This window comes from Acanthopagrus latus, chromosome 21, assembly GCF_904848185.1.
Source record: "Acanthopagrus latus isolate v.2019 chromosome 21, fAcaLat1.1, whole genome shotgun sequence".
NCBI lineage: Eukaryota > Metazoa > Chordata > Actinopteri > Spariformes > Sparidae > Acanthopagrus > Acanthopagrus latus.
Window position 1 is genome coordinate 19,047,358 of NC_051059.1, and position 24,676 is coordinate 19,072,033.

General features: G+C 43.4%; 1 protein-coding gene across 9 annotated transcripts in view; it reads right to left on the minus strand.

Annotated features, from left to right (window-relative positions):
- kmt2cb (lysine (K)-specific methyltransferase 2Cb) overlaps nucleotides 1–24,676 on the minus strand; it is an 81,699-nt gene that overhangs the window by 4,161 nt on the left and 52,862 nt on the right. For 5 of the 9 annotated variants that reach the window (XM_037083832.1, XM_037083833.1, XM_037083830.1 and 2 more), the window contains 29 exons: nucleotides 24,069–24,261; nucleotides 21,711–21,803; nucleotides 21,382–21,429; nucleotides 20,142–20,282; nucleotides 20,007–20,039; nucleotides 18,882–19,031; nucleotides 18,641–18,782; nucleotides 18,214–18,449; nucleotides 17,947–18,020; nucleotides 16,481–16,678; nucleotides 14,299–16,251; nucleotides 12,696–13,009; nucleotides 10,995–12,574; nucleotides 10,772–10,883; nucleotides 10,461–10,629; nucleotides 10,302–10,362; nucleotides 9,937–10,169; nucleotides 6,959–8,626; nucleotides 6,514–6,705; nucleotides 4,900–5,064; nucleotides 4,676–4,805; nucleotides 4,354–4,501; nucleotides 4,050–4,234; nucleotides 3,796–3,932; nucleotides 2,826–3,108; nucleotides 2,259–2,398; nucleotides 1,557–1,667; nucleotides 330–1,446; nucleotides 107–243 (listed from right to left, as the gene is read on the minus strand). In XM_037083832.1, the coding sequence (XP_036939727.1) occupies nucleotides 107–243; nucleotides 330–1,446; nucleotides 1,557–1,667; nucleotides 2,259–2,398; nucleotides 2,826–3,108; nucleotides 3,796–3,932; nucleotides 4,050–4,234; nucleotides 4,354–4,501; nucleotides 4,676–4,805; nucleotides 4,900–5,064; nucleotides 6,514–6,705; nucleotides 6,959–8,626; nucleotides 9,937–10,169; nucleotides 10,302–10,362; nucleotides 10,461–10,629; nucleotides 10,772–10,883; nucleotides 10,995–12,574; nucleotides 12,696–13,009; nucleotides 14,299–16,251; nucleotides 16,481–16,678; nucleotides 17,947–18,020; nucleotides 18,214–18,449; nucleotides 18,641–18,782; nucleotides 18,882–19,031; nucleotides 20,007–20,039; nucleotides 20,142–20,282; nucleotides 21,382–21,429; nucleotides 21,711–21,803; nucleotides 24,069–24,261 (10,143 nt within the window). The remainder of the gene's footprint in view (nucleotides 1–106; nucleotides 244–329; nucleotides 1,447–1,556; nucleotides 1,668–2,258; nucleotides 2,399–2,825; nucleotides 3,109–3,795; nucleotides 3,933–4,049; nucleotides 4,235–4,353; nucleotides 4,502–4,675; nucleotides 4,806–4,899; nucleotides 5,065–6,513; nucleotides 6,706–6,958; nucleotides 8,627–9,936; nucleotides 10,170–10,301; nucleotides 10,363–10,460; nucleotides 10,630–10,771; nucleotides 10,884–10,994; nucleotides 12,575–12,695; nucleotides 13,010–14,298; nucleotides 16,252–16,480; nucleotides 16,679–17,946; nucleotides 18,021–18,213; nucleotides 18,450–18,640; nucleotides 18,783–18,881; nucleotides 19,032–20,006; nucleotides 20,040–20,141; nucleotides 20,283–21,381; nucleotides 21,430–21,710; nucleotides 21,804–24,068; nucleotides 24,262–24,676) is intronic. The other 4 variants (XM_037083834.1, XM_037083829.1, XM_037083831.1 and 1 more) reach the window with 4 other exon arrangements.

Genomic DNA, 24,676 nt, shown 5'->3' on the forward strand with positions numbered 1-24,676 from the left:
TGGAATAAATCAGCACAAGATGAGTTATGTCACACAGTCTCTACAGGATGTCATCGACGCATTTGGTCAGTACTTTAACTGGAGTTGAGCTAAAGCAGCTACAAACCGATTCAGAGATCTTCACGACTGCAGGGACTGTGAGACCAAACAAGTCCTCTCCTTTCAGGTAAACGGGGAAGAGCTTCAGAGTGCTTGATTCGCTTCTTTTGTCCGCAACAGGACCCAGAACCTTATCCCATACTCCTGATTACAGTGAAACAAGCATACACAATGGTTAAACTCCGAAAGACCTGAAACACTCAACAATAGTATTTCTTCAAAGAACAAACCTTTTGGAGAGGTGTCAGTCAGGACCAGGTCTTGGTAGCCCTGCTCTATGACTCTGATGGTAAACTCTGGCAATCCCTCACGCTCCTCAACAGAGCAGATGTAGCGGCAACGGCGGTTACCATGGCGCATGCTCCAGTAAATGCGGCAAGCCTCATAGCCAACTGGAAAGATGGCTGTTGGGGAATGGAAGGCTGCCATCTGCTGAGGGGTTAGTTGGCCCATTGCATGAGACACCAGGCTGCCAACTCGAAAGGTATAACCTAACTCGGGCTGCCGTACAGCGGTGGCAATCTGACGCACTTCGTCTCTCTGGACATAGACACGTCGGAAGACGGCAAAGCAACGCAGCTCATGCTCCAGTGCTTGGCCAGCTGTTCCCCTGGGCCTGTGGGCATGACAAAGCATGGTCTTGTCCTTGAAAAAGGTGCACTGAGCTTGCAGAGCACAGGTGAAATGGTAGACGTTGGTGCAGCGTAAGCGGTGGCAGCCGCTGGTAGCGCCAGTCTGCTGGCAGTAGGCACAGCGAACCGTTTGGCCACGACGCAGTGCAAGCTCCACATTGATGAGGGCGCCAGCCTGCGTCTCATAAACCTCAGTCGACCACAGGGCACAGTTCAGGTGAACCCATACATCAAGATCTAGATTAAGAAGCCTAGCAGGGCCATCAGTGATTCCGTCTCCAAACTGGTGGCAGAAACAGCATCGCCTCAAGTCTCGGAGTAAAGGAGGAGGGCGCAAGGAGGCTCCAAGTTTCTTCAGTAGCTCATCGATCTTATCTTCATCTGGGAGCTGGGAATTCCCTCTTGGCACCACAACCTGGACAGTCCACTTCCTCCAGCGGAGACCTTTCTGTCGCTTTCCCTGGTGCCAGCCGTCGTGAGACCTTGGCCGGGCCTTCAGCTTCACTGTCACCTTGATGGCATCAGACTTGGTCTCCGACTTGGATGTCTCGCCTGCTGTGGGAAAGGGGATAGGAGGAGTCGAGGGGGGAGACTGCTTGGGCTGAAGCTGGGCCAGACAATGCACATCCAGCGATGACATGTTGTTACTGTACTGGTGAAGAGTTTTTGAAAGGTTCTCTGTTTGCTCGGAGGCAGGGAGAAGGGACACTGATTCCTAAAAAGAGGAGATGAGATCCATGATGTCAGAAAAAACATAACATCATATTAACGGCATGTTATTCAGGCTCACAGTGCTGTTTCTGTGTTTGCTACAGTAGTACAGACCTTTGTTTCTGTGGTTGATCTTGACTGTAGCGGTGAGGAACAGTAGAGCAGGAAGCAGCTGTGACTGCAAAAGACCAGGTCTTCTTCGGATTTCAAACGGCCTTCAGATTCCTAATGAGAGACATCAGTAGTCTTAACAGGCTGAATATGGAATGAGGTGTTAAATCAAAGCCTGACCAATGTGAACTGCTTAAGATCAACTGACATTAAAAGAATCTATGAAATAAACATCAAAAACATACAATATTTAAATAACCAAAATACTCTAGACTGGAGTCATAGGGTATCCTGTTTAACCCACTAATTGATCCGAAATGTATTTAACACTAGCAGGCAGGATTTACATAATCAGACGATATATGCAGTATTACTGTGCTGCTGTGTGTGTGTGTGCGTGTGTGTGTGTGTGTATAGATGTGTACAGCCTTCAGGCTGAAAGTAGATAAAATATCCTCTAAAGTCTGGGCATCCAGTCATGACTCATCTAGTCCTCCCACGGGGAAATCAATGATAAAATGATCCATAGTTGTTTGGCAGAGAGGACTTTACATGAACTATCTTTATATTTAAAGCCTGCTGTACTTTATTAGCATCAGAATCACACTTAAAGCATCCAAGTGCTACAGCGGAAAGTTGGACAGCCTACTTAAATACGTTAAGTGGCAGCAGGGTAAAATATATGAAGCCTAATTAAGTCTGTACCTTCATGTGGGCGGGAAGATCTTTGATGGATTTCTGAACTCCATTTCCCAGAACCACCACCTTACAGTGGCAGCACCAGTGAGGTTTACATCCAGGGCTGGCAGGGGTCTTCTGGTCATGCCCTCGAGCAAGAGCTGCACCTGCAGTAACAGACAAAATGTTTTTTGTTTTTTTTTCTCCAATTTCAAAATGCATTCTCTGATAGCAGACCTATAAGGACATGAGGCCAAGGTCCAATTCGAAAAACCTGGGCCGCTGAGGCGAGGACATAGGCCCTCCCAACTTAGCTACTTAGCTTAGCTGCCCTGAGCTCCAGAATAGTAATGATTTGCAAGACACATTTATAAATTAACAACATGAATAACTGTATTTGTTCCTAAGAATAACAATAATATAACAATAATAAGAAAATGGCAGCATATTGTGACCGTGTTGCTGCTTTGTGCTTTTTCACAAGAAATCATTATGCTTAGTTTACATCAGACATGACATTTCAATTACAGGCAGTTTTATAGTACGTTAGTGGAGTCAAAGATGCTCTCATTTCATTTTGTTTTAATCTCTCACCTGGGCTATTAGGATGAAAACGGAAATGATGTGCTTGCTGCTGTTGCATCGTCCCCTGTGCTCCACCGGGCCTTATCATCTGCCCAGGCCGTCCGTGAAGCCCTCCGTTGTCTCCTTGTCCGTGGAAGAGCATCGGAGGCCGAGGCTCCATGCCATGGGGGCCCATCCTGGGACCACTGAGCATTGATTGGGGCCCCCTGTCTGGGGTGCTGCTTACCTCGTAGCTACTGGGGATCTTCACGCACAGTAGGTCTGAAATGGCTGCCACCACACCTGTGATGTTCTGAGAACAAAAAAACATTGATTAGGTATCAGATTGCAGATTGCAGGTCGCAGATTTTTGATCAAAGCCTGGATTTTTGGCATGTTGTCAGGCCTTTAAAAAGTATATTGGTATATTTGATGTTTTTGTCATATTTATTTTAAAAGGTTAAAAAAAAAGCATTTGATTGGATGTTTCAACATTACTTGGTAGGTTGTGAGTGAATTTTATTAGCAGGTGATGGTACTTGCTTTGGTTTGCATGTTGGAGTGACATTCATGACAGATAGTGGGCCCTCACATAACAAGCTAGCTGAATATCTATTTTGGGGGAAAAGGCACAACCTGGGGCACATAATAAAGTGAAACTGGTCTGTTTTTTTGAACTAGTGGAAAACAACTGTCACATGAAAGGCTTAAAGGCCTGTATTACTGGTCTGATGCAACTAAATTTAAGATGGCCAATCAGCCACAGGGATTATTACCTTTACAAGGTGAATTACAAAATGTTTTTTTTTTTTGTTTTTTTTGCTATATGAAAATGAAATGCAAAATACAAAATTACCTGCAAAAAAGTTTTTTCAAATGATGATACATTTAAAACTTGTTGAGAGCAGTTATCATCCTTCACTGACTGCCCAGATGTCGGCCATTTTTTACTCAGTGTTATGGACAATGTTGGAACAACATTAAATTTACGTATTCCTACCTCTGCTGCGGCTGGTCTCAGTGTGATAGCTACAGACACCAGCCCTTGTTTGGAATCATTAGACATGGGGCCAAAGGTGGAGCTGAAGAACATCGAAGAAGGCTCCGTTTTGATATCCTGCAGTTTGATTTGTGAACCTAGAGAATGAAAAAAAGAGGACATTCATAAACATGTGCTGCACAGTCAAGGCGTGCTGGGTCATGTTTTAATTGCATACACAAAAACATGATTATGTTAGAGTTGTGTGTGTTTACCTTTCCCATCAGGAGGAGGAAGCATGGGGAGGACAGGGGACAGACAGGGGGATGGTGGCTCTTCCTTCACCAGAGACAGGTCTGGGTAGCGACTGATCTCCATGCCGACCACACTCTCAGGTGATGAGGATGGAACAAAACTGTCAGGTGTGTCCCGGTCCTTGCAAGGCTCCTGTCCTCTGTTGCTGGAGAAAGAGGAGGAGACCTCAGTCAAGACTGTGCAGCCCAATCGATTATCATATCATGGTCACATGACTGATCAATGGAAACAAATAATAATGTCACACAGTTATTTATTGGTTACCTGAGCTCCTCTTGGTTGTTGTGAGGAGGGGTGGGGAGTGAGGCTGGAACATCCACAGTTTTGGGTCCCTGTGCGATGGCGCGGGCTAGTAGATCTTCCTCTGTCCTAAATGGGACATGTAGCGGCTTTGGGACCAGTCCTTTGGACACTGTAGAAAACAGAAGCACAATGTCAATATGAATGTACATAGTATGTCTTCATGTAATGAAGAAAATACTTCATATCGGATTTCTGTAATTTACCTAAAGCCATTTCCTCATTAGTCCAAGTGGTAGTGTGAGGGAGATGTGTGACATTGAGGTACATAATCGTGAATGCTTACCCATGGCAGCAGCTTTGCTGGCCAGTTCTTCTGTCGTGGCAAATCCATTGATCATTTTCTGTCGGTTCACAGGTGGTGGAGTGGGAGGAAGAGATGCCGGTGGTGTTGGCGGATTACTCAGGTTACTCTGCTGTAGAAATCAAAACAAATACACTGTCAGCACATCTTGATGCAGACACACAATGTTTATCCTGTTCAAACTGAGTGAGGTAAGCAGATCTTACCTTGTAGGCCAGCTGGGAGTAATAGTCAGAGACTCCATCAAGAGAGGCGCTGCCAAAGGCACCAGACAGGAGGCTCTCTCCATTGAGCTGGCCGCTGCCATAGGGAGCAAAATGGGCAAAGTTGACCCCAATCAGTGGCTCCATGAGGGGCAGCAGGGAGAGCTGCTGTCAGGAGAGAAAAAGAGGGAACAGGGGAAAGGGACAGGAGTGAAATCAGTCCAAACAATGGTACTGCAATGGATGTTTGAGCACAAACCACCAGAATCTTAACGACACAATACACATTCACATAAAATAAATGGAGATGAACCAAAGAGAAACAAACAAGACATAACATAGACTACACCATATCTATGTCAACCTAGCATACCAAGCATCGTTAATGTATGGGTTATAAAATTAATCACTACTACTACGATAATTGAGGAATTTTTGAGGCAAAAGAAAATGGTTCTGTGATTCATGTTTCTTAAAATGTGAAGATTTTCTGCTTTATTCCTCCGAATATCTTTATTTGAGGATGTCATCTGTAGTCAATGCTGATCAACACTCAACACCAAGCAACTAATCAAGCCCTACTTGTAACATAATTTTTAGGTTACTCTGAAGAATGTGTCATGACTGCTTTGTCTGAATGATCAGCAGCATTTTTTTTTGTAACCTTCTCGCCCTTTAGTTTAGTTTTCTTTTAGTTTTAATAAAAATCTTTTGTAAAACAGACAAAGGAAAACATTTTCAAAAAAAGATCTGAATTGAGTGGGTGGGTGACATTCATAAAGGAATTCCCCATCAGAAAAGCAGAGAAATTAACAGTGTTCAATGTTCATCTTTTACAAGAATGTAGGTGCAATCATTTTAAATTTTTCCTTAATCAATAAAACTGTTATTAAAAAAAAAAAATCGTTCAACATCACCATGGAAATTCAGGGAATAACACTCATTGTGGCTTTGGTATGTCGGGTTACATCATCATTACATAGTTCTTTCATCTATAAAATGCCCAGTAAAAGTAAGCTGAAATTGCTTGTCCTGCCTCAATAGCTAGCTGAGAATGTGGCCTTGAGTTAGAGTGAACACTGGAAGAATAAAGTCTAATCGCTACTTTGCTGCAGACTGCAGAGCTAGGCAGGAAAATGGGGGCAGAAAGGCACACAGTAAGAGCCATGACTTCTCTACCCAAATTATTTTATATTTTTTATATGAGAAACTACCATGCAACAATACATGCTCATTATTTCTGCTACAATGATGAAATGGTATTGTACTGCATCTCTAATGAGCAAGTCAGCTTCATAAAGTTGAACTCAATGAGAGACTTGCAAAATAATCATGAATCCTCTTCCACTGTCTTGAATAATAACAGCTTCTAATACCTGTGTGTGCAACTGTCATCTAACAAGGACCTAATTACAGTAATATTGCTTATGAAATGTGAAATAAGTGTCTCTGCATGTGGTGGAAACAATCTTCTATTCTGGCAGTAATGAATACTTTAAAATTCTGAATAAAGGAGTCAGATTTCAGGCTATAATTTACATTCCCAAAGACATGAAGTAGTGCAGCTCCAACCAATTCATAACAAGCAGGTTACAAAGGTGGTAAAATCAATCTTACCTGTTTGATTTGGGTCATTACTGTGTCAGGGCCAGAGTGCATCAGCTGTCTCTCATCCCCCTCCTTCTTCCTCTTCTTGTAGCGAGAGGCAGGTTTGTCTCCTCCTTTCGGAGCCCTCTTGTTCCTCCCTTTCTTCTTCTCCTGTTCAGGGAGCAGAGGTCCAGGGAAGTCTGGGTTGCCATCTGAGTATGCCTGGAAATGAGGAAAAGATGCTGTTGCATAAAAATGCATGATTTAACTTCAAATTACTTGAGCAGCATTATGGCTTCCTGTTAGATGTTTTTAAACACACAACTATGACTCATGATTCAAAAACTGACAGCTGTGACTCATACCAATTTAACTATGACACGCCTCTCATCTGAATCACTTAGCCTGTCTATGACTCACTATGTTGGTCAGCCCCTCAGCGCTCTAACTGTGTGACTAACACAAAAACACTGACCCCGTTGCTGTCCATGGAGCACTGCCTCAGCAAGGATTTGCAGTCTGCGGGATCCTCCTCCTCTGAGCGCATACTCTCCTCTGACCTCTGCTGGGAAAATCCAGGTGGAGGTGTGCTCTTGTTTTTCAGAAGGTGCTTCAGTAGTTCATTGCCAGCCTCCCCCTTGTTTGGACTTTGCCCAGCAGTGAAGGGAGACACGCTCCCTTTATTACCCTCTTCCTTCACAGAACTCATATCAGAGCCAATGTGGCCTTCTCGTGGTCCATGACACTCGCTGACATCAGTCTGCTCCAGCTTTATGTTGTTCAGGATCCTGTCATGTTCCTGAGCCTGGGCTCTTGCTGTGTCTGATGAGAGACCAGGTTGTCCAGGTTGGCCTCCAGAAAGTTGCCTCTCCAACTCTGAGTGACTGGGGGTGGACGATCCCAGTAATGGGGACCTTGACAAGTCCTGGTCACCAAAGAGATGGGTGTTTCTGGTTGGAGTTGAGGAGGTGTCAGAGACACATGGTGTGAGAGGTGCCGTGAGGTCTGAGTGTGGAGTTGAAGGTGTCTTGACTGAATCTGCATCGTCATCTTTCTTCTTCTTGCGGTTCCTCTTCTTTTTTCCTTTCTCGTCTGGGATGATGTTGGAGTAGAGCTGGATTAAAGATTGACCTGAGCCCGGAAAGTTAGACGGTAGAGGTGTGGCTGTGTCCCCTCCGAATGGTGGACCCTCACCTGGCATTTGAAGCATCATTCCTGGTCCACTGAACTGACGAGGTCGGGGTGGACCCTGGGGAAAGTTATGGCCTTGTAGGGGAAGATTGTCAGGTCCAAAACCAGGCACCATGTCACGGGGCATCATTCCATTGCCCATCATGGCCCTCCTTTCACCTTGTATGAATGTTCCCGGTGGAGAGCCCATACCAGGCTGCATGCCCTGCTGCTGTGGGAACACTGGTCCAAGTTGTTGCTGTTGTTGCAGGGGAGGCCTCTGAGGCTGCATGAAATCCTGCGGCAGCTCCGCGTTGAAGAATGGCATCTGAGCGAGCTGAGTCATGTTCCCATCTGGCCCCATCATCCCTTGCTGCTCCATTTCCATACGGTGTTTCAGGGCTCTCTGTCGTTCAACCTCCTGCATTAGCTGCACCCGCTGTCTCTCCTGTTGCTCCCGAAGCCTCTCCCTCCTCTCCCGCTCTTGGAAGCCTTCACTGAATGGGTTGTTGTCATCAAACTTCACACCACCTGCCTGCATGGGTTTTACACCACCTGGTGGAGCTGGTGGTGCCTGCGGATCTACGGGCATTTGTGAGTGTTGAGGTATGTTACCCATTGGCATCTGATGAGGTTGGCCTGGATTTCCTACAGGTACCTGCGGGGGCATCATAGGTGGCATTCCTGGTCCACTCATGGGCATGGGAGCACCGGGATGCCAGCCAGGTGGTGGGTTGGGCATACACGGAGGAGCATTTGGCTGGCTGGGATGAAGAGGCATCTGCATCATGGGGTTCATAGGAGGTTGGACCATTGGTGGTCCACCTGGAACCATTGGTGGTCCACTGGGCACCATGCCAGTAGGGCCTGGCATTGGGTGCATGCCAGGCATTATGGGTGTCATGTTGTTTTGTTGCTGTTTCACTCGGTACTCCTCTATAAGCTCAGCATGCTCCTTCTGCTGCTTGCGGATCTGAAATAAAACACAAGACATTCATAAAAAACAAAACAAAACAAAAAAAGAGGATCTCAGTGACAATTACAGAGGTTATATGTTGCCTGAAAGTCGTTTTATCACATTTACAAGACAAAATTATGAAGACACTGGTTTACCCAAGGGAGAAAATGAATTATTTTACTTTCAAACAGTAACTGAAAGAGTTGAAGATCTAATGAATTTAACTTTAAAGCCAGAGAGGGAAAGCACAATCAACCAAAAGTTTCTTTCCTTTTGCTTTTAGCTGTGCTTCTTTAGAGAGTCAAACCAGGCTGACAGGTGCAGTGCACACACAAGCCGGTTTGTTTTGACATCTTCAGTTTCTGCAGATATTGTTTATAACTTGTCATCGGTAAGAAGATGGCTAAATGTATACATTCAATGCATACCCTCTCCTAGTGTTCATGAAAATACAGATTTATCTTTTTTTTTTCCAATACCCAATTTTACCAGCCGTGGCATCTCACTCGCTCTTCTCTCGGACAGCAAAGATTGGCACAGACACACACACACATTTCTTGAAAAAGTGTGACATTTAATTTTTACTATAGTTTTTCTGCTGTTCTCTGCTACTAGCCAAGATAAAAAAAATTCGTACCCCGTATTTCAACCCCTCAATGTTGTGTCAATTTTTCCACATGGTACCAGAAATGGTATTGAATATGGAGATTTTTAGGGTTAGGGAAGTATTGTATCAAAGTTAGTTGTTCGAGTATCATGATAACACTACTGTAAATCGACATTATCTGTTAGATCAATTAGCCTAATTAATTAATATTAGTGCATCATATTGCAATTTTTGTTTTCCATCATAAATTTTAATTTTCACAGAATAAAAATCCTGATGATGTAACATTTGTTGATGTACATAACAAATAGGCTCTGCATCATGACAATATTTAATTATTATGCTGTCTTGTCACACATTTATGAAAAATAGTGTGATGTGGATATTTAACTTGACCTTAATGCGATTCAGACAACATATTGATTATTTGTGCAGCCCTAATTTATATCTGATACTAATCACGTCTGCTATAGAGTTAAAATACAAGCAAAAGGCAGCCCTTTTCTGCCCATAAAAAGAAATGATGTCGCTCTAAGGAATAAATAATAATTGAGTGTAATTCAAATGATTTTTATTAATTTCAGCACCATAAACTGGCCTTAACATGTTCCAAAATCTGCTAACTGGACCAATGAAAGGACAATGCTTATGGCAGTCAGTGTGCAGAGGAGAGCTGAGACAGAATTAAGTAGCAGAGCTTGTCAGGCCGAACACTTACCTGCTCCAGTTGTTTCTGCACTACACCCTGCTGCTCCGTGACATGTTTGAGCTGCTCAGCGTCCTCCTCGGGGAACTCTCTCCCTGCCTTCTTAGCTGTTCTCTGTTTGGCAGACAGGGCTTTCTTAGACTTCCTGTGAGCTCCAATCTTCTCTTCCAGAAACTTCTGCTGCATTTGAAGTAGTTGCTGAGTCTCCTGGAGCCACTCCTCATACTGAGCCCTCTGAGCATTGTCTGAAAGAAGAAAGAGGATCTTTTGTTAGCAATCTTGACAGCATGAAAACACAAATATCTTAACATTTCTAGGTCTGACAGACCTTCAAACCAAAAAGTTGAAGATGCATATACTTTTTTTTTAGAACTTACTGACGAATCCAGGTCCAAAGTTTGGAGGATTTGGTCTTGCGACTTGTGTCAATTTTCCATCCTGAAAGCAAGGTTGACAAGTAAGTAATTATAATGCAACCTAGTTATTTTTATCATATTATTTCCAATCACATCTAAGCAGATTAACAATTCAATTACCTGTCCAACAACTTGTGGAGGAAGCGGAGCACTTTCTGGACAAGGTTGTACAGGAACAGGAACAGGAACAGGAACAGGAACAGGACCAGGAACAGGACCAGGACCAGGAACAGGACCAGGAACAGGACCAGTACCGGAACCAGGACCAGGACCAGGGCCAGGAGGAAATCTACAAAACAGCAATGCCATGGCAATGCACCGTTTAGTCATGTAATCACGGTAAAACATATACATACACTGCAAATACCATTATTACATTTTGTACTCAAGCACAAAAATGTAATCAAGCAACAACAAAATTAATTTTTCACCTGTTCATGACCATTGGGGTCATTCCCATGTTGTTCTGAACCATGACTTTGTTGATGCCTTTCAGCGCAACCATTTTAGCTTTCATGATGGGGTCAGTGATGGCATCAAAATCTGAGAATGAAAAATAATGCACACAGAGCTCACTTACAAATCATCAAAAAAGGCTGGTATCTCAAACATTATCATATACTAAAAACTAGAAGTTGTGCCAAAACAACTTACCAATATTAGGGAAGAAGGAGTCGCTGGAGCGCTGTCGTATCATGGCTTGCATCTGCCTCTGCTGCTGTTGCTCCTGCCTCTCCTGGTCTAGGAGGTCCTGCAATAAGAGTGGCTGTTCTTCCAGAAGAAGAGGACGATGCTGGCCGTGCTGAGCCAATGCCTGGTTCACTGCGTTCTGCTGGGCCTGGGTCAGACCACTCTGGTCCACTCCGGAGGGTAGCCCCAACTGGTGGTCTGCCCCATAGCCAGTCAGGGAAGCTTCTCCTGAAGTGGTGGCATCAGGTATTGTTTGAGTCATGGGAAGTCCAGTGGTATGCTGAGTGTCAGTGACTTGGTTCTGCTGGGGCATGAGGTTACCTCCCTGATTGACAGATTCAACAATTGGATTTAATGACTGCTCTTCAGGCTGCTGCTTAACAAGTAAACTAGACAGCACTGGGGTAGAGTCAGAGAGCACTCCCTGCTGGTTTGAGGTTAAGGTGTTTCCAGCAGCTTGCTGATCTACCACCTCAGGAGGTTTCTGACAGTCTTTGACCTCTGTTTTAATTTCCTGCCCAGGTGCCAGAGAAGCAGCGTCCTGACTCCCAGGGGCTTCCAGCTTAACTTCAGCTGAAGACAGCTCACCTGAGGCCTCTGGCTTTGCCAGATCAGACATTGAACTGGATGGTGCCTCAGTTTCTGTGTTTGGATTTTTGTTGATGTCTGCAGTGTCAGGATGATCATCCATGGGATCACTCAGATCCAGTTCCTCATTAAACATATCTTTCTTGATGTCATCTAGGTCAGGGTCTGTATAGGCAATGATGTCAAATTTCCCAGAAGTTAGGAAGTCATCAAGGTGCAGGTCATTTGTCTCAAGATCTAGGTCTTTGCCATCATCAGGATCCAAATTTAGGTTTTCCAAGTCTGCATCTACCAAGTCTTTCACCTCCACGTCTTCCAGATCTTTGACTGCCGATTCTTCTGCATCCAGTTTTTCCTCCACAGCTTCACTGCTTGCCACTGAAACCGTCTCAGTCTGCCCAGCAGGGGGTGCAGTCAGGATCATAGATGCTTCCATGTTCTGGGTTACACTTGAGGCAGGTTGGCTCATAGATCTCATCAAAGGAGATTGCTTGAGCGTGCTGTTTCCAGACATTTGAGCTTGATGATGAAGATTGTCCATGCTGGCAGATAACTGTACTTGGCCAGTCTGGGTGGCCATGGGGTCCGCCATCCTGAGCCCCTGATTTAAATGGAACCTGGGATCTCCTTGAAATCCCGGGAGCCTTTGACCCTGCAAGTTAGGGTCCATATTTCCCCGCATGGCACCTGGAAGAAATGGCAAACGTGGCCTGTTTTCTACTGCTCTGTGTCGCAGCTCAATAAAGGGCTGGCCCATTATGTTGTGCTGCTGCACTGGCATACCACGTGGTGGGAAGTGTTGGGGCAGCCCCATAGGGTTGCCCCCCATAGTCTTTGCCATTTCAGCAGACATGGATCGTCTCATTTGAGGAGGTACATCCTGCATCGGGTGTTGCCCCCGTGGAAAGAACTCCTGAGGCCCATGAGGTCCTAGAGCCCCAGGTGGAAATGCAAACCTAAAACAGGATGAAACATTAATAAATAAGAGAGGAAGGGAATTCCTAGTGTTGTGCAGTGTTGTGCTGTCAATCACAGAATATCAGCAACACAAAGGTGTTATTAAAATATCACACCAACCTTGGTCCCTGATGTCTCAAATTAGGATCTCCAGGATGTAGGCCCCGGGGAATTTGTCCCTCATTAGGGAAAGGGGCACGCTGATCGCCTGGAAAAGGTCCAGGAAACCTCATTGGTGCTCTCATGGGTCCTTGTCCTGGATAAGGTGGAGGCGGGCGATTAAACATTTCCCCCTGCTGCCCAGGGCCCTCCTGGGGCCAGGGGCGTGGTGTTCCTGGGGTTATGTTGCCAGCAGCCTCCTGAGGCCCCCTCTCCTGTCGAATAGCACTCCTCTGTTGCTGTTGTTTCAGGATTAGTTCTCTAATTCGTTGTCGCTACAACACACAAACATACATATATTTAAGCCTTTTCAGACACAACTTCACTAGGCCACAATAATACTGTATTTTTAGCTGTTAAAAGGGATTTCCAATTAATGTTGGCATACTTAAACTTCACAGCAAGTATATTTTCCACTGACTGCCACTGCATACTTTCAATTCTGCACACAATGTGTTTGCTCCCCGTACCTTACATTTTCTCATTCAGCAGAAACAAAAAATTACCATAACATTTAGTCAAAATAAGAGATAGAGACAGATAATTTATTGAGATCAAATGGAGATCACAGTTTTAAGCCAGAAATAATGTGAACACATTTTTTCCAATGTGTTGTTTATATTTTTATACCATTAAGAGGAAAGAAAGGGTCTAGAATTGAAATGCTCTCGCTGCTTCAGCTGGCTGGGGGGCCATGTCTACGTCTGTCTTTGATTGAGAGCTGCTGGCAGACTGGGCTTGAGATGGCACAAGAGTGTGTTGTCAGTATTGAAGAGTAGGGACCAGACAAGCATCTAAACGGACCAAAGTGACATTTGTTGGCATGTTCTGATGAGCTGATCAGCTAATTACCCATCTTGCATTCAAACTGAGGTTAGTAGGGCATTTTTCCCTGTGAATGTTTGTTTAGTGGTTGTTTCAACAAGGTGAGGTGTAAGACAAGAAGTGTGTTCATATTTGAAAGTTAGATAGAGATGGAACTTTTGTGGTGTGTTTGTTTAAAGCATATTGTTGATTGGCTGTGACAGTGGCAGAAAGGTGATGTTACAGCTTAATGCAAAGATTTAATTGACTGTATGGAAACGAAGTCTGAATCTACGTAAATGGAAAACTATTTTTTTGTGTAATTTAGCCATCATTTCCTTTTGGGCAATTTGTTTTTATACTGTTTATTGTATTTTATTTTGTATCTTTTTGTGTTTATTCATGTCCATGTTATATGCTGGCTAAATCAGTGTTATGTTTGTTTTTTAGATCATCTGGACAAGTTTGTCAGGTAAAGGTTCAAAGTCAGGGTAATTATACTTTTTTTTTTAAAAGCAAATCTATCGCTCATGTCTTTCAAGAATTTAATAACTGACCCTGTGAGTAAGCTATCATAATCTGGTATCAATTATGGTCAAACTTAGAAGTATTACCCAGGATCTTGAAAACAAGAAATCCTATTAAAACAATCATAAGTAAATTCATTTTCTTAGATCAAAAGAAACACTGGTGCAGAATTTGATCGCAATAGTAATGTATGAATGATGAGATTTAGAATAAAACATCTATATTCATGTACCTGTCTGAGTCTTTCCTCACTCTCAGCGAGAGCAACACCCTGGGCCTCAGAGGAAGAACCAGGCATGTGTGGGTTAGACAGTTGGCCTTGGTCTTGAGAGACAGTTCCACTGTTAACCATGCCTGACTGATCTCTCATTTCCATTTTCTCTGTTGACTGTGGATGAGGGGTCATGGGAGCTTGTTCAAATGGGTCATGGCCAGGTGTTTGACCGGGCCTTCTGGAGGGAGACTGAGCAAATCCATCATCTGAAACACTAGGGTGTTTTGGTGTTTGTGAGCCTGGATGAGGGTAGGGATCCTGAAGCCTGGCTTGAGGTGGGGAGAAAGGATCCTGGCTTCCCATTGGACCTAGCCTTGGCCCTTGTCTGTTTAGCCCATCAGCACCAGGCCGTGGGGTCCCTGGAGGCTGGGCGTAGGGGTCATTAAGCATTTGTCTGGGTGCCCCAGGCTGGGAAAACATGTCACTACTACCTGGCCTCGATGTTCCAGGTGTACTAGTAAATGGTTCCATTGGCCCCCTCTGGCTACCTGGTGACTTGGAAAACCTCTCTCCTGCAGAGGGCCGTGGAGTACCTGGAGGCTGAGCATAAGGGTCCACTGAGTGGGAGGGTGACATCCTCTGTCCAGGGTGTGATTGATGAGGGAACTGGTTCATCCCACTGGGGCGAGGAGTAGAAGGAGGCTGTGAGTAAGGGTCTGATGATGGGCTTGGGTTTGAAGGCTGACCATAGTTGTCATGTGGACGAGGGGTGCCAGGAGGTCGGGCATATGGCTCAAAAAACGGCCGCTGTTGGGGACTGGGTTCATTGATGGATCGTTGGTTACCTGTAGGCTGAGAGGTCTGGGCAAAGGGGTCATATGTAAAGTGATCAGGCCTTGGAGTGGAAGGTGCATGAGCATAAGGATTTCTAGACATCTGATTCATTGGTCCTGGCTGGGCAAATGAGTGCGCCTGAGGGTGATGCTGCTGACCCATTCTAGGAGGACTGGTGAAGGTGTCATTCCCAGATGGTCTTGGGGTATGCGGAGGCTGAGCATACGGGTCATTATGGTGATTCTGGGAGAACCTGTCAGTAGTGTGTGGGCCTGGTCGATTGAAGGGATCCTGAGTCTGAGGAGGGGGCATAGGTGTTTTGAACAGAGGGACTGAGCCAGACTCATTACTTCCAGGGATTGGTGCTAGTAAAGGCCTTGAGTAAGGGTCAGACAAGATCATTCTGTTCTGGGCCATGCGCTGATAGGCCTCATTTCTTATCATGGGCCTTGAGTAAGGGTCTCTGCCTGGAGAACCCATTGGGGGCCTTCCCTGAGCAACCTGACTAGCCCTGGGGGGACCCATGGGCTTCAGGAAAGGGTCCATATCCCCTGTTGGCCTTGGGGTGTCAGGAGGTTTGGCGTAAGGATCATTGCTCATGGATGTTGGGGAGCCAAAAGATTCATGAGCAGGAGATGGCCTCCCTCTGTCCTGCTGCTCCATCAAGGAGGTGGGGGATTTTCCAGATTCCACAGGCATTCTGCGACATGCATTTGGCCCAAGGTTTGGCGGTCTTGGGGTCCCGACCATCTTGGCATATGGGTCCCATGGAGAAGAGGGTCTGGAGCCAGAGGAACCTGGTGAGAATACCTGTGGGGACTGAGGCTGGGAAGAAGGCCCAGATGGAGGGGGAGGAGGGGGTCGTAGGAAGACATCCTCTGGAGGGCATGAAGTGGGAGTCCCTGGTAGCTGGGGCCTCGCAAAGCCTTCTTTAGAGTTGAGCTGTTGCATGGGGGACATGCTGCCATTGCTGGGCTGGGAGGCTGGGCTCTGGTTGCCACTGTTATTCCCATCACCCTCTGACTGGTTGCCTTGCTGTTGCTGTTGCTGTTGCTGCTGGAGTTGTTCATTCTTTACTTGCTCCAATTTCTGAGTGGCTTCGATTTTGGCTTGCTGTTTGCTTTTCTGCCTCATTTGCTGTTGGAAGGGCACAGTGAAAAGTGGGATTAGACATCAAAAGGGATGCAGCAAATTATCAGTCTCATGCCAAAAATGAACTGGACCTACTAACCACCAATGTCATCAGGGTTAATGTGGAGGACAGTGCAGTTGTTTAGGGAGCTTTACTAAACCACCACTTCTTAGCTGTCTTAATATTAAGTGGACCTGCCGCTGCATTCGCTGACTTCATTGCATACACTCTTACCTGTCTAAACTTCCACTCTTGTTCATGCTCTGACTCTTTTGGTTTCAAAGGGTCTTTAAACAGCAGTTCTGTGTCTAGTGGTATGTTGGGATCAAACACCTCAGGGGGCTGTTGCTGTGGGTGGTGCCTCTTCACCGTCTCATTCGACATCTGGACTTTGTTGATGCGCAGGGCTGCTCGGTTATCTCTTGCCTTTTGCTAAACAGCAAATCAACCATAATTGGAAAGAAAAATCAGACATACTTACATAAGACATTTCACTCCACATAAGTAACAAAATTCACTCTACAAAAACAACTGGTGTGTGTAATACAATATCTGGGAGGAAGTTGCCTACTTGTTGTCAAAGAGCTGACAAAGTGAGAAAGGCTCCTCCATCCCTGAGTTTAGTTTGTCTTGCCGCCCAAAATATGTGCATGGCTAGTTAAACAAATCCATGTTCCCATAGATGTTAAAATTTGTACTTGATTCTGATTGACTGAGGTCAAGAGTTACGAGTCAACCAAATTCCATTCCAATTTCGATTTTAACTTCTTTTTTTTAAGCATTGACTGCTTTGCTATGTATATCATCAGATCACTGGTTTCATGCTCTGACAGTTTATATTCTATTTTTTTAGTTTATGTTCTATTTTATATTCTATTCTATTTTTATCCTTCCAAATGCTTTTTAAAAAAAGGGCGGCTAAATGATACAAATACATACATATGTCAACTATATTTTTTGTAACTTTTTTGCAGCACGTCTGTAGCAGCCCACATTGTGCAACTGTTGTTTGTTTCATTGGTTAACACACAGCGGGTGCATGCATGACTAACTCACAATGGGAGAGAGAAACAAATATGGGATATCGCCAACCCCACTTTTGATTTTGATAATCAAATTGAACACTTGTTTCAATTAATTTGACTAAAATTGAAAAATTAATTGAATATGCTCGATAGATAGATGCTCCATGCTGCTCGATTTCTCAACTTGTCTTATCAAAATAAAATAATTTTTTGTTTTGCGTCGTGGGTCCTTTGGTTGTAGAGAAACAACACTTTACTTGTTAGTGGGATAACAAAAGAGAAGGCCATGAAAGTGAATTATCACCATGTAATCAGTGACAAATTATCCTTTAAATCGCTTATACTGAGTACATTTTTTTTTTACCAAGACTAGGTCTTTAAAACTAGCTTCTGCCAGATAAAATTATTTCTAGTGAATTTAATCACTGAGACCATAGTGAGTTCTAACACTGAACAGGGCTTCCTATGTTAATTAGTTCATCTGTGAATGGCCGGATTTCAAATTGCATTGGCAAGAGGCAAGAGGCCAGATGCGATAAAGGAGTCTGCCTTCTGCATACTAATATGTCAGTGCAACTAGTAGTGGCGGTTTGATATCTGGCGTGGTTCAAAGTGTTTATGCTTTGATATAATAAAAGAAAAAAAAGGCAAATTTAACAGATTGAGTGATCTTACCACATATGGGGCCCTGTCTTGTGAACTAGCTTTCCTCCACAGTTTTGCAATTTGCTTTACTCTTGTAGACCAGTCTGTTGAAAGAATAAGAAGAGGGGTTGTCATGCCAACAGTCTCACAGTGCTTACAAGGTATTTTTGTGCTGCTTGACTGACACAGTACAGTGGGTACACCCAAACAAATACTAAGGCATTAATAGGAATTGGACTGATGACAAAAGAAAAACTAGGAAAAATATATATTAAAGCTTCAGAGCCATATACAAACCTGGGTATTCTTCTTTGAGGTTGGGGAAATTGACATTGGTATACAAGACAGGCGCTACAGTGGCTAGTTCTCCAAGTGTCTCCTCCTTCTCCCACTTGAGTGTACTCCTTTGGGCATTTGACATGGCTTCAGTCTCCCCCTCAGGCAGGGATCCAGGAGGTGTAGGGCCAGGGCCATGGGCAGGGGTGGGCCATGGACCAACTGCCTCTTGAGGCATCTGATTAAACTTTCTGTCCCTAGAGTAACAGAAGGAAATCAGCTTATCTTTAAACAAGTCAAGTTTATATATTGCAAAGTTATGACCAAAGTTATCTTTTAACATTTTTCATACAGCACAGCTAACATTGAATATTCTAATCTGGTGGGGAAAAAAGAAAAAACATTCTGAGAATACTGAATAATTTCAAGGACAGATGCTGTACATTACCTTGGATTGTCAGTGAAAGGCATACGGTTAAGGGGAGGGAAATTTTCTGGGATGCAGGGCCCTGCTCCTGGATTTGTAGGAAAACGTTGGTTTGGTCCCATCATACCATTGATCATTGGCATCCTTGGAAACATGGGATTCCCTGCATACATATTTGAAGAGGTGAATTAGATGCATACTTTTTCAAAAACAACAGAGTCAAATGCCAACTCAAACAATGACAAGGTGCTTGATGATGTACCTGCATTTGGGTGAGGCATACTAGTGCCAGGTGTGGCAGGGAGGGGCCCTGGACCCTGGGGGTGAGGCACCTGTGGTGGTGGAGGTGGTTGGCTTGTGCTGGGGCTCAGGACTGCAGTGAAGAGATCCTCCACATCTTTGCCCTCCAGCTCTGTAACAGAGTATAACAGTCCAGTGTTACACATTTGAGTATATATATCATACCCATTCAAGGCAAAAAAAGGAGTATTGAACTGCAACACCAGAATTCATTCCTATCTTGTGCTACAGATCTGCTGATGCTGAATGCTGTTCACAATGAACAGTAAAGTATGATCCGTAACAAAATATAGCCAAAAAGAATTAGACTAAATTAACAAAGACTTTCCAAAAAGACAGAAACTATGCAGTTCAGTAATATCATTATAGTATTGTTAAAGGGGTTAAGCAAATATTGGATTTTCTTGCCTTTAAGACACCTTAAGATGATACAGAGTTAAGTGCTGTATCATCACTGGTAGAGTCACATTATTCAGTGTCGAAAACCTTTCACCAATGCACTGCAACACTTAATTATTCTAGACTTTATCCATAGCAGCTGTATGTAACAATGCAAATGTCCTTATCAGTTTGACAGAACACTAAAAAGACTTTCACCTCCATGAAATGATGTGTGAATAGAGGATCATTTGTCTGGAAAATTCACAACAAGCGTGTCGGTATATTGATGATGTTTCTAAGGTCAATATAATGCGATTATCATGAAACTTGAAAAATACAAAGAAGAAGAAAGGGGAAGAATGGTAATTTAAACATGGACTGCAAATATGTCCACTGACTGGAGAGATGCAGAGATTCAGGTATTTCAATCAGTAAAGGCCAAAAAGAATTGTCGCACAAATTCAAGGAATGACAAGGGACTACTGTTTATGAGCGCAGTGAAATTTTTGCGACATGGCCTGCCTACTGCCTATAACAAATCGAGCATTTTCAGCAGCCGAGACTGCATCTGACACAGAAATTCTCCAGTTGTGTGCTACATTTGAGAAAGGGCAACTGCCTACCATGTCTGGACTTACAAGACAGAGGCTTATAACAATGATGATTCAACCCTTACAGTTTTGCAAGAACAAATGAAATTACAAACCTGGAATTTTGTAGAGTTTGCTGAGAATTGATTCTGAAACAAAAGAATTAGAGAAAACAAAACATTATTCATCTTATATAAAGTTTTAAAATAACAGTTTGAACCAGTTTCTGAACATTTGTCTCCCACACTGACCATCAGTGACCATCTTGTCTAGCTCTGGGCTGAGAATGCCGTCCAGGGGTTCCTCTGGGAGGGTTCGAGGTGTCCTTCGGCCAGCCTGAGACTGGGGCGCCACTGGGGAACTGTCTGTCAGGGGCCCGATGTCCAGACCAGCTGTGGAAACACACACAGACATACAAAAACAAATCATAACACGCACACATGCACACAGACAAAAGCAACAACACCAAAAAAAAAAAGTTGACCAGAACGTGATCAATAATATAGACTTGAAGTGAGAACATATTTATTGTCTTAGCAGCCTGTGGAATGCAATCAGAAACAAATGATTACAGCTCCTTGGGGTTCCTGTGCTGTTTAAAAAGAGTGTTTTTGGAACTGTGAAGAGACAGAAAGGTCAAACTAATTCTCAGTAAAGGTACACAAACATTTTGAATGTTTGAGTCGGAAAATATTTCTTACATTGGTCTTTTGTACTAAAAGCCTATTCAGTTCTTTAAAGCTGTGCCGCCTTCATCATTTTTTTAATATACTGAACTTATCCATGAAAAAACGCATAAAAATAGTCTGGGTTAATGCCCTGCTTGCAGACTGAATCAAAGTTACACTGGAATTTCTCAAACTTGTAACACAAAGCTGTTTTCTTACTCTTGTCTATAATTTCTATACTCTCTCCAACACAAAACCTTCTTCCAACATATGGATGGTTGCAACCATTATTAATAGTCTATTGGAACAAAATTATAATCGGACCATAGGGCACTTAAGATGAGCCAAGTAGTTCTTACAAAGAAAAGAAAAAAAACAGCTCCTGTCATCCAGGCTTTGATGTCTTGAGGAAAGTGGAAGGACATTCACAAAAGGCCTCTTTTTCTCTAAGCTGCTTGATTCATAACAGTTTTTTTCCTAAATGCCAGGAAGCCCTTACTGGATTGTTTGTCTGCCATCATAAACGCATCTTCAATTAAGCAGCTACGACTTTGTACTTACTGATCTATGAAAAAAATGTCACCACTTTGAAAGGGTTGAGGAGGTTCACAGACAAAGACTGACAGACCTTAGGCATTTGAGTAAATATTGTGCACCGGGTTAAGTAAGCACCAAGCAGTCTATGAGTGTTAAAACATCTGAATGGTTGAGAAAAGCCAGGTACGAAAGCAGCTTTTATACATGCACAATCAAATAGAGACACACACTGCAAGAGAAGAAGAATGCACTAAAGCAAGGGATTAGTAGGCCATAGCACCCTTACCAAAAGGAGGAGGTGAGCTGTCAACCTGGAAGGGGCAAAAATCAAGACCTACAAGAACCCAAAACCAGATAAAATGAGTGAAAAAATAGTGAAGACAGAACAAGCACAACACGCTTCAGACAATGCAAACAAAAGATAAAACCAAAGGTGAACATAAAGTATTGTTAAAGAATGTGACATTAAAAAAATCATTAAGTGGTGAAAGCAAAATAAACTTGCTGTCTGAGGAAATCTCACAACCGCGAGGAATACGATTTTGTAAATCCACAGCTAGGTGACTATTAATAAACTGTTGCCTCTGTAACTGCCTGTGAGATAATATGACGCACCAGAGTCACCGCTTGGCTTTCCGAGCATTCCCAAGATGTCTGCATCAGTGTTCAGAACATCAGAAAGATCAACTAATGGTTCCTCAGACGTCTCTGTAGATGGAGAAAAAAGGAAGAAACAAAAAAAAGAAAGAAAACCAAACCGTCACAAATCATAATTGATGGCGATGTTGAAGGGACATGACAATATGATTTCGAACCATTTTCTTTGGATGCCACCTGTAGAATTTGATCTTAAGTAACCAAGGAAGGAAAGTTTAGATAGAGAAAAATGGAAAATGTTGAAGATGGAAAACTACATCTCTTAAACATAAATAATTAATTTAATAAAGTTATTCTGGCCTCTGAAAGCTTTGTTTGTCTTTTATGAAAGAGAATTTAGAGGGAAATTAAAGTCACCATCTGTCAAGGTTATAGAGTTGTATCTATTAAAACAGTTCAAACTGAACAAGTGATAGAACTGGAGTCAGATATCTAGTAGCACCACTCCTGAAAGCTGTTATGTCTACTACTGGATACGATTTCTTGTCTGTCAAAATTATCGTTATATAAACTTACGATTAGCAATCAACAAGTTCAAGTAGAGAAATGAACTGTAACTTGATATTCAAAGATAAAAAAAAGAAAAGAAAAAAAGAAGATTAATCTTCAAATACTTGAGTGTTGCTGGGTAGATTTCAAATAACTTCTACAGTAGCTAAACAATGGTCTGCCAATAGTAGTTTTAAGTTGTGTTACCGTCAGTACATCTGTCATACACTTTTTCATCAAAGTTTTTATCAGTGATGTGACAGTTCTACTAATAATTCTACTAAGCTAATAAAAAAAAAAAAAAACTATTCAATATGCAGCACCAGAAACGAGGACATCTGCATGAATGAGTGCCGGCCACTGGTATGATGTTGGATCTCTATTAGCTGATGTTAAAACAGTGGTAAGTAGTATGGCTAAGACAGCTGTGCTTCTTGTTAAGGAGGTGTTGCAACAAGCATGCCATCAACAGGAAACAATCAAGGCACATTCAGACCAAATCAGGTGGTGTGGCGCTGTGGGAGCATGGAATTGTCACTCAATAGTTCGTGTGTGTGACATGTTGATTGGTTTGTCGAAAGGCTAAGCTACTTTGTTGTTATGCTACCATCATGCCGGTCCTACTAGTGATCGTTTGTCCTCATTGATCGTCAAAAATAATAGTAAACAACCAGGATGCGAAGCAGATCATTACGGTGGGTTTTAAACTGGGGCACAAATCCAAGCCGGATATTCAAAAGCGACACATCGCACTACATTGCGAAAAATACATTAGGTCCACCATGTTTTATTTTGGCCTTGCTAAATAACATGCCCAGCTATTGTCCCGTTCTACTCTGTCTCTGATCTCATGCCTCATGCTTGTCGGCATCCATAGATTCAGAAAAAAGAAAAAGAAAAGTAAAGAAAGTAAACTGGCAAACTGAGTGACTACATGTGAAACATAACACAAGTTTTTAGTCATTCATGCTGCGAGTCTGATCACCAGCTTATGTGATTTGGCCATCACATCCTGATGTCCGACTGCATTTCGTCGTTTTCACACCCTGTGGTCAGCACCACCACAGCCAAAGCAGACCACCCTCATTTCAATGAATGGGTAAAGCTGTGTTTTTGCCACACCATCTGATTTGATCTGAATATAGCTGCATGCTCTGCAACATATTTGGCATTCCAAACAGTTTGAAAATCAGTATACCTTTCCCATTTGGAATCAGTCTTAACGAACCACTGTCACTATTCTGCTTCAGTCATTTTTTTTTTGTTTCACAAGGTCAGCATGTGAGGGGCATGTGCGATCTCATGTTAGATTGAGAGGCAGGACGAGGGAGCAAGAGATACAGAGTGAGTGGGCGTGCAAGACAGAGTGAGCTTGCAGAAAAAACAGAAACTAGAACTTCGTTTTATTCGCCACTTATTATTCTATGTAATTCCTGAGTGTGGGAGTGATGTGAATGGAGCTGCAGTTGCACAAATGAGTCTGTGGAAGCTCATGGCCAGATATTAACCTCTGAATCCTTGACTTTTTATGTTGTATGAATGGGTGAAATGCATTTTGAAAATGTGTTGAATAGAAATCTTAACTCGTGTATGAAAAAGGTTAATACTCCTTGTGCAGAGATGAGGGTGAAAAACGCATGGACTAAATGACATTGTTAGGAGCCAAAAAAATAATGTGTCAGGCCTTTTTTGAAACCTCCCTTGATTCCTTTCCAGTGCTTGACTAATTTAAGTCATTCTGAATATTTATTTTTCCGATGCACCCCTTTGAATCAATGAACCATTACATCCCTTATCCTGGAGAACTGAGGAGTATACAGTACGTACGTCCCGCTGATGGTCTGGTGGGAAGCGATGTATTTGAGGCGCTGAGTAGAGGGTCAGATGAAGGGTCCAGGAAGCTGGTGGTCGGGTGTTTCCTCTCAACTTGGCTCTGCCCTTCTTCCAATAAGCCCGATTCGACCCCCTGCTGCCTGCTCTGCTTGCTTTTGTCTAGTAGGTCCTTTCCAAAGAACGCCTCCTAAACATGACAACACAAGCACCAGGTCAATGCTCTGTGTTCACACTTTCCTTCAAGAAATGTCAGCATACCTTTCTTGACATCATTCTTGGGAAACACATCACCGTGTCACATAGTAACTATTGCACACACATTGACAGCCTAAGAAAACTGACCCAAGTGAAACAGAGAGGCTCAAACTAACAGTCATGCCAATGCAGGCCCCACTTTTGTCGGCACCTACCTCCCCCAACCACTTATACCCACAAGTCATCTACTATCCTCAATGACATGCAGCTGCAGCTGCCTGCCGCAACAAGACATTAAAAGCCCAATGTGTTGCAGTTTCAATAATTAATGAAATATGCTTCACTGTGTCGGACCTTTAGGTTTCAACGGAACACCCCCCCACTGCGGTGGGATTAAGAGCAGCACT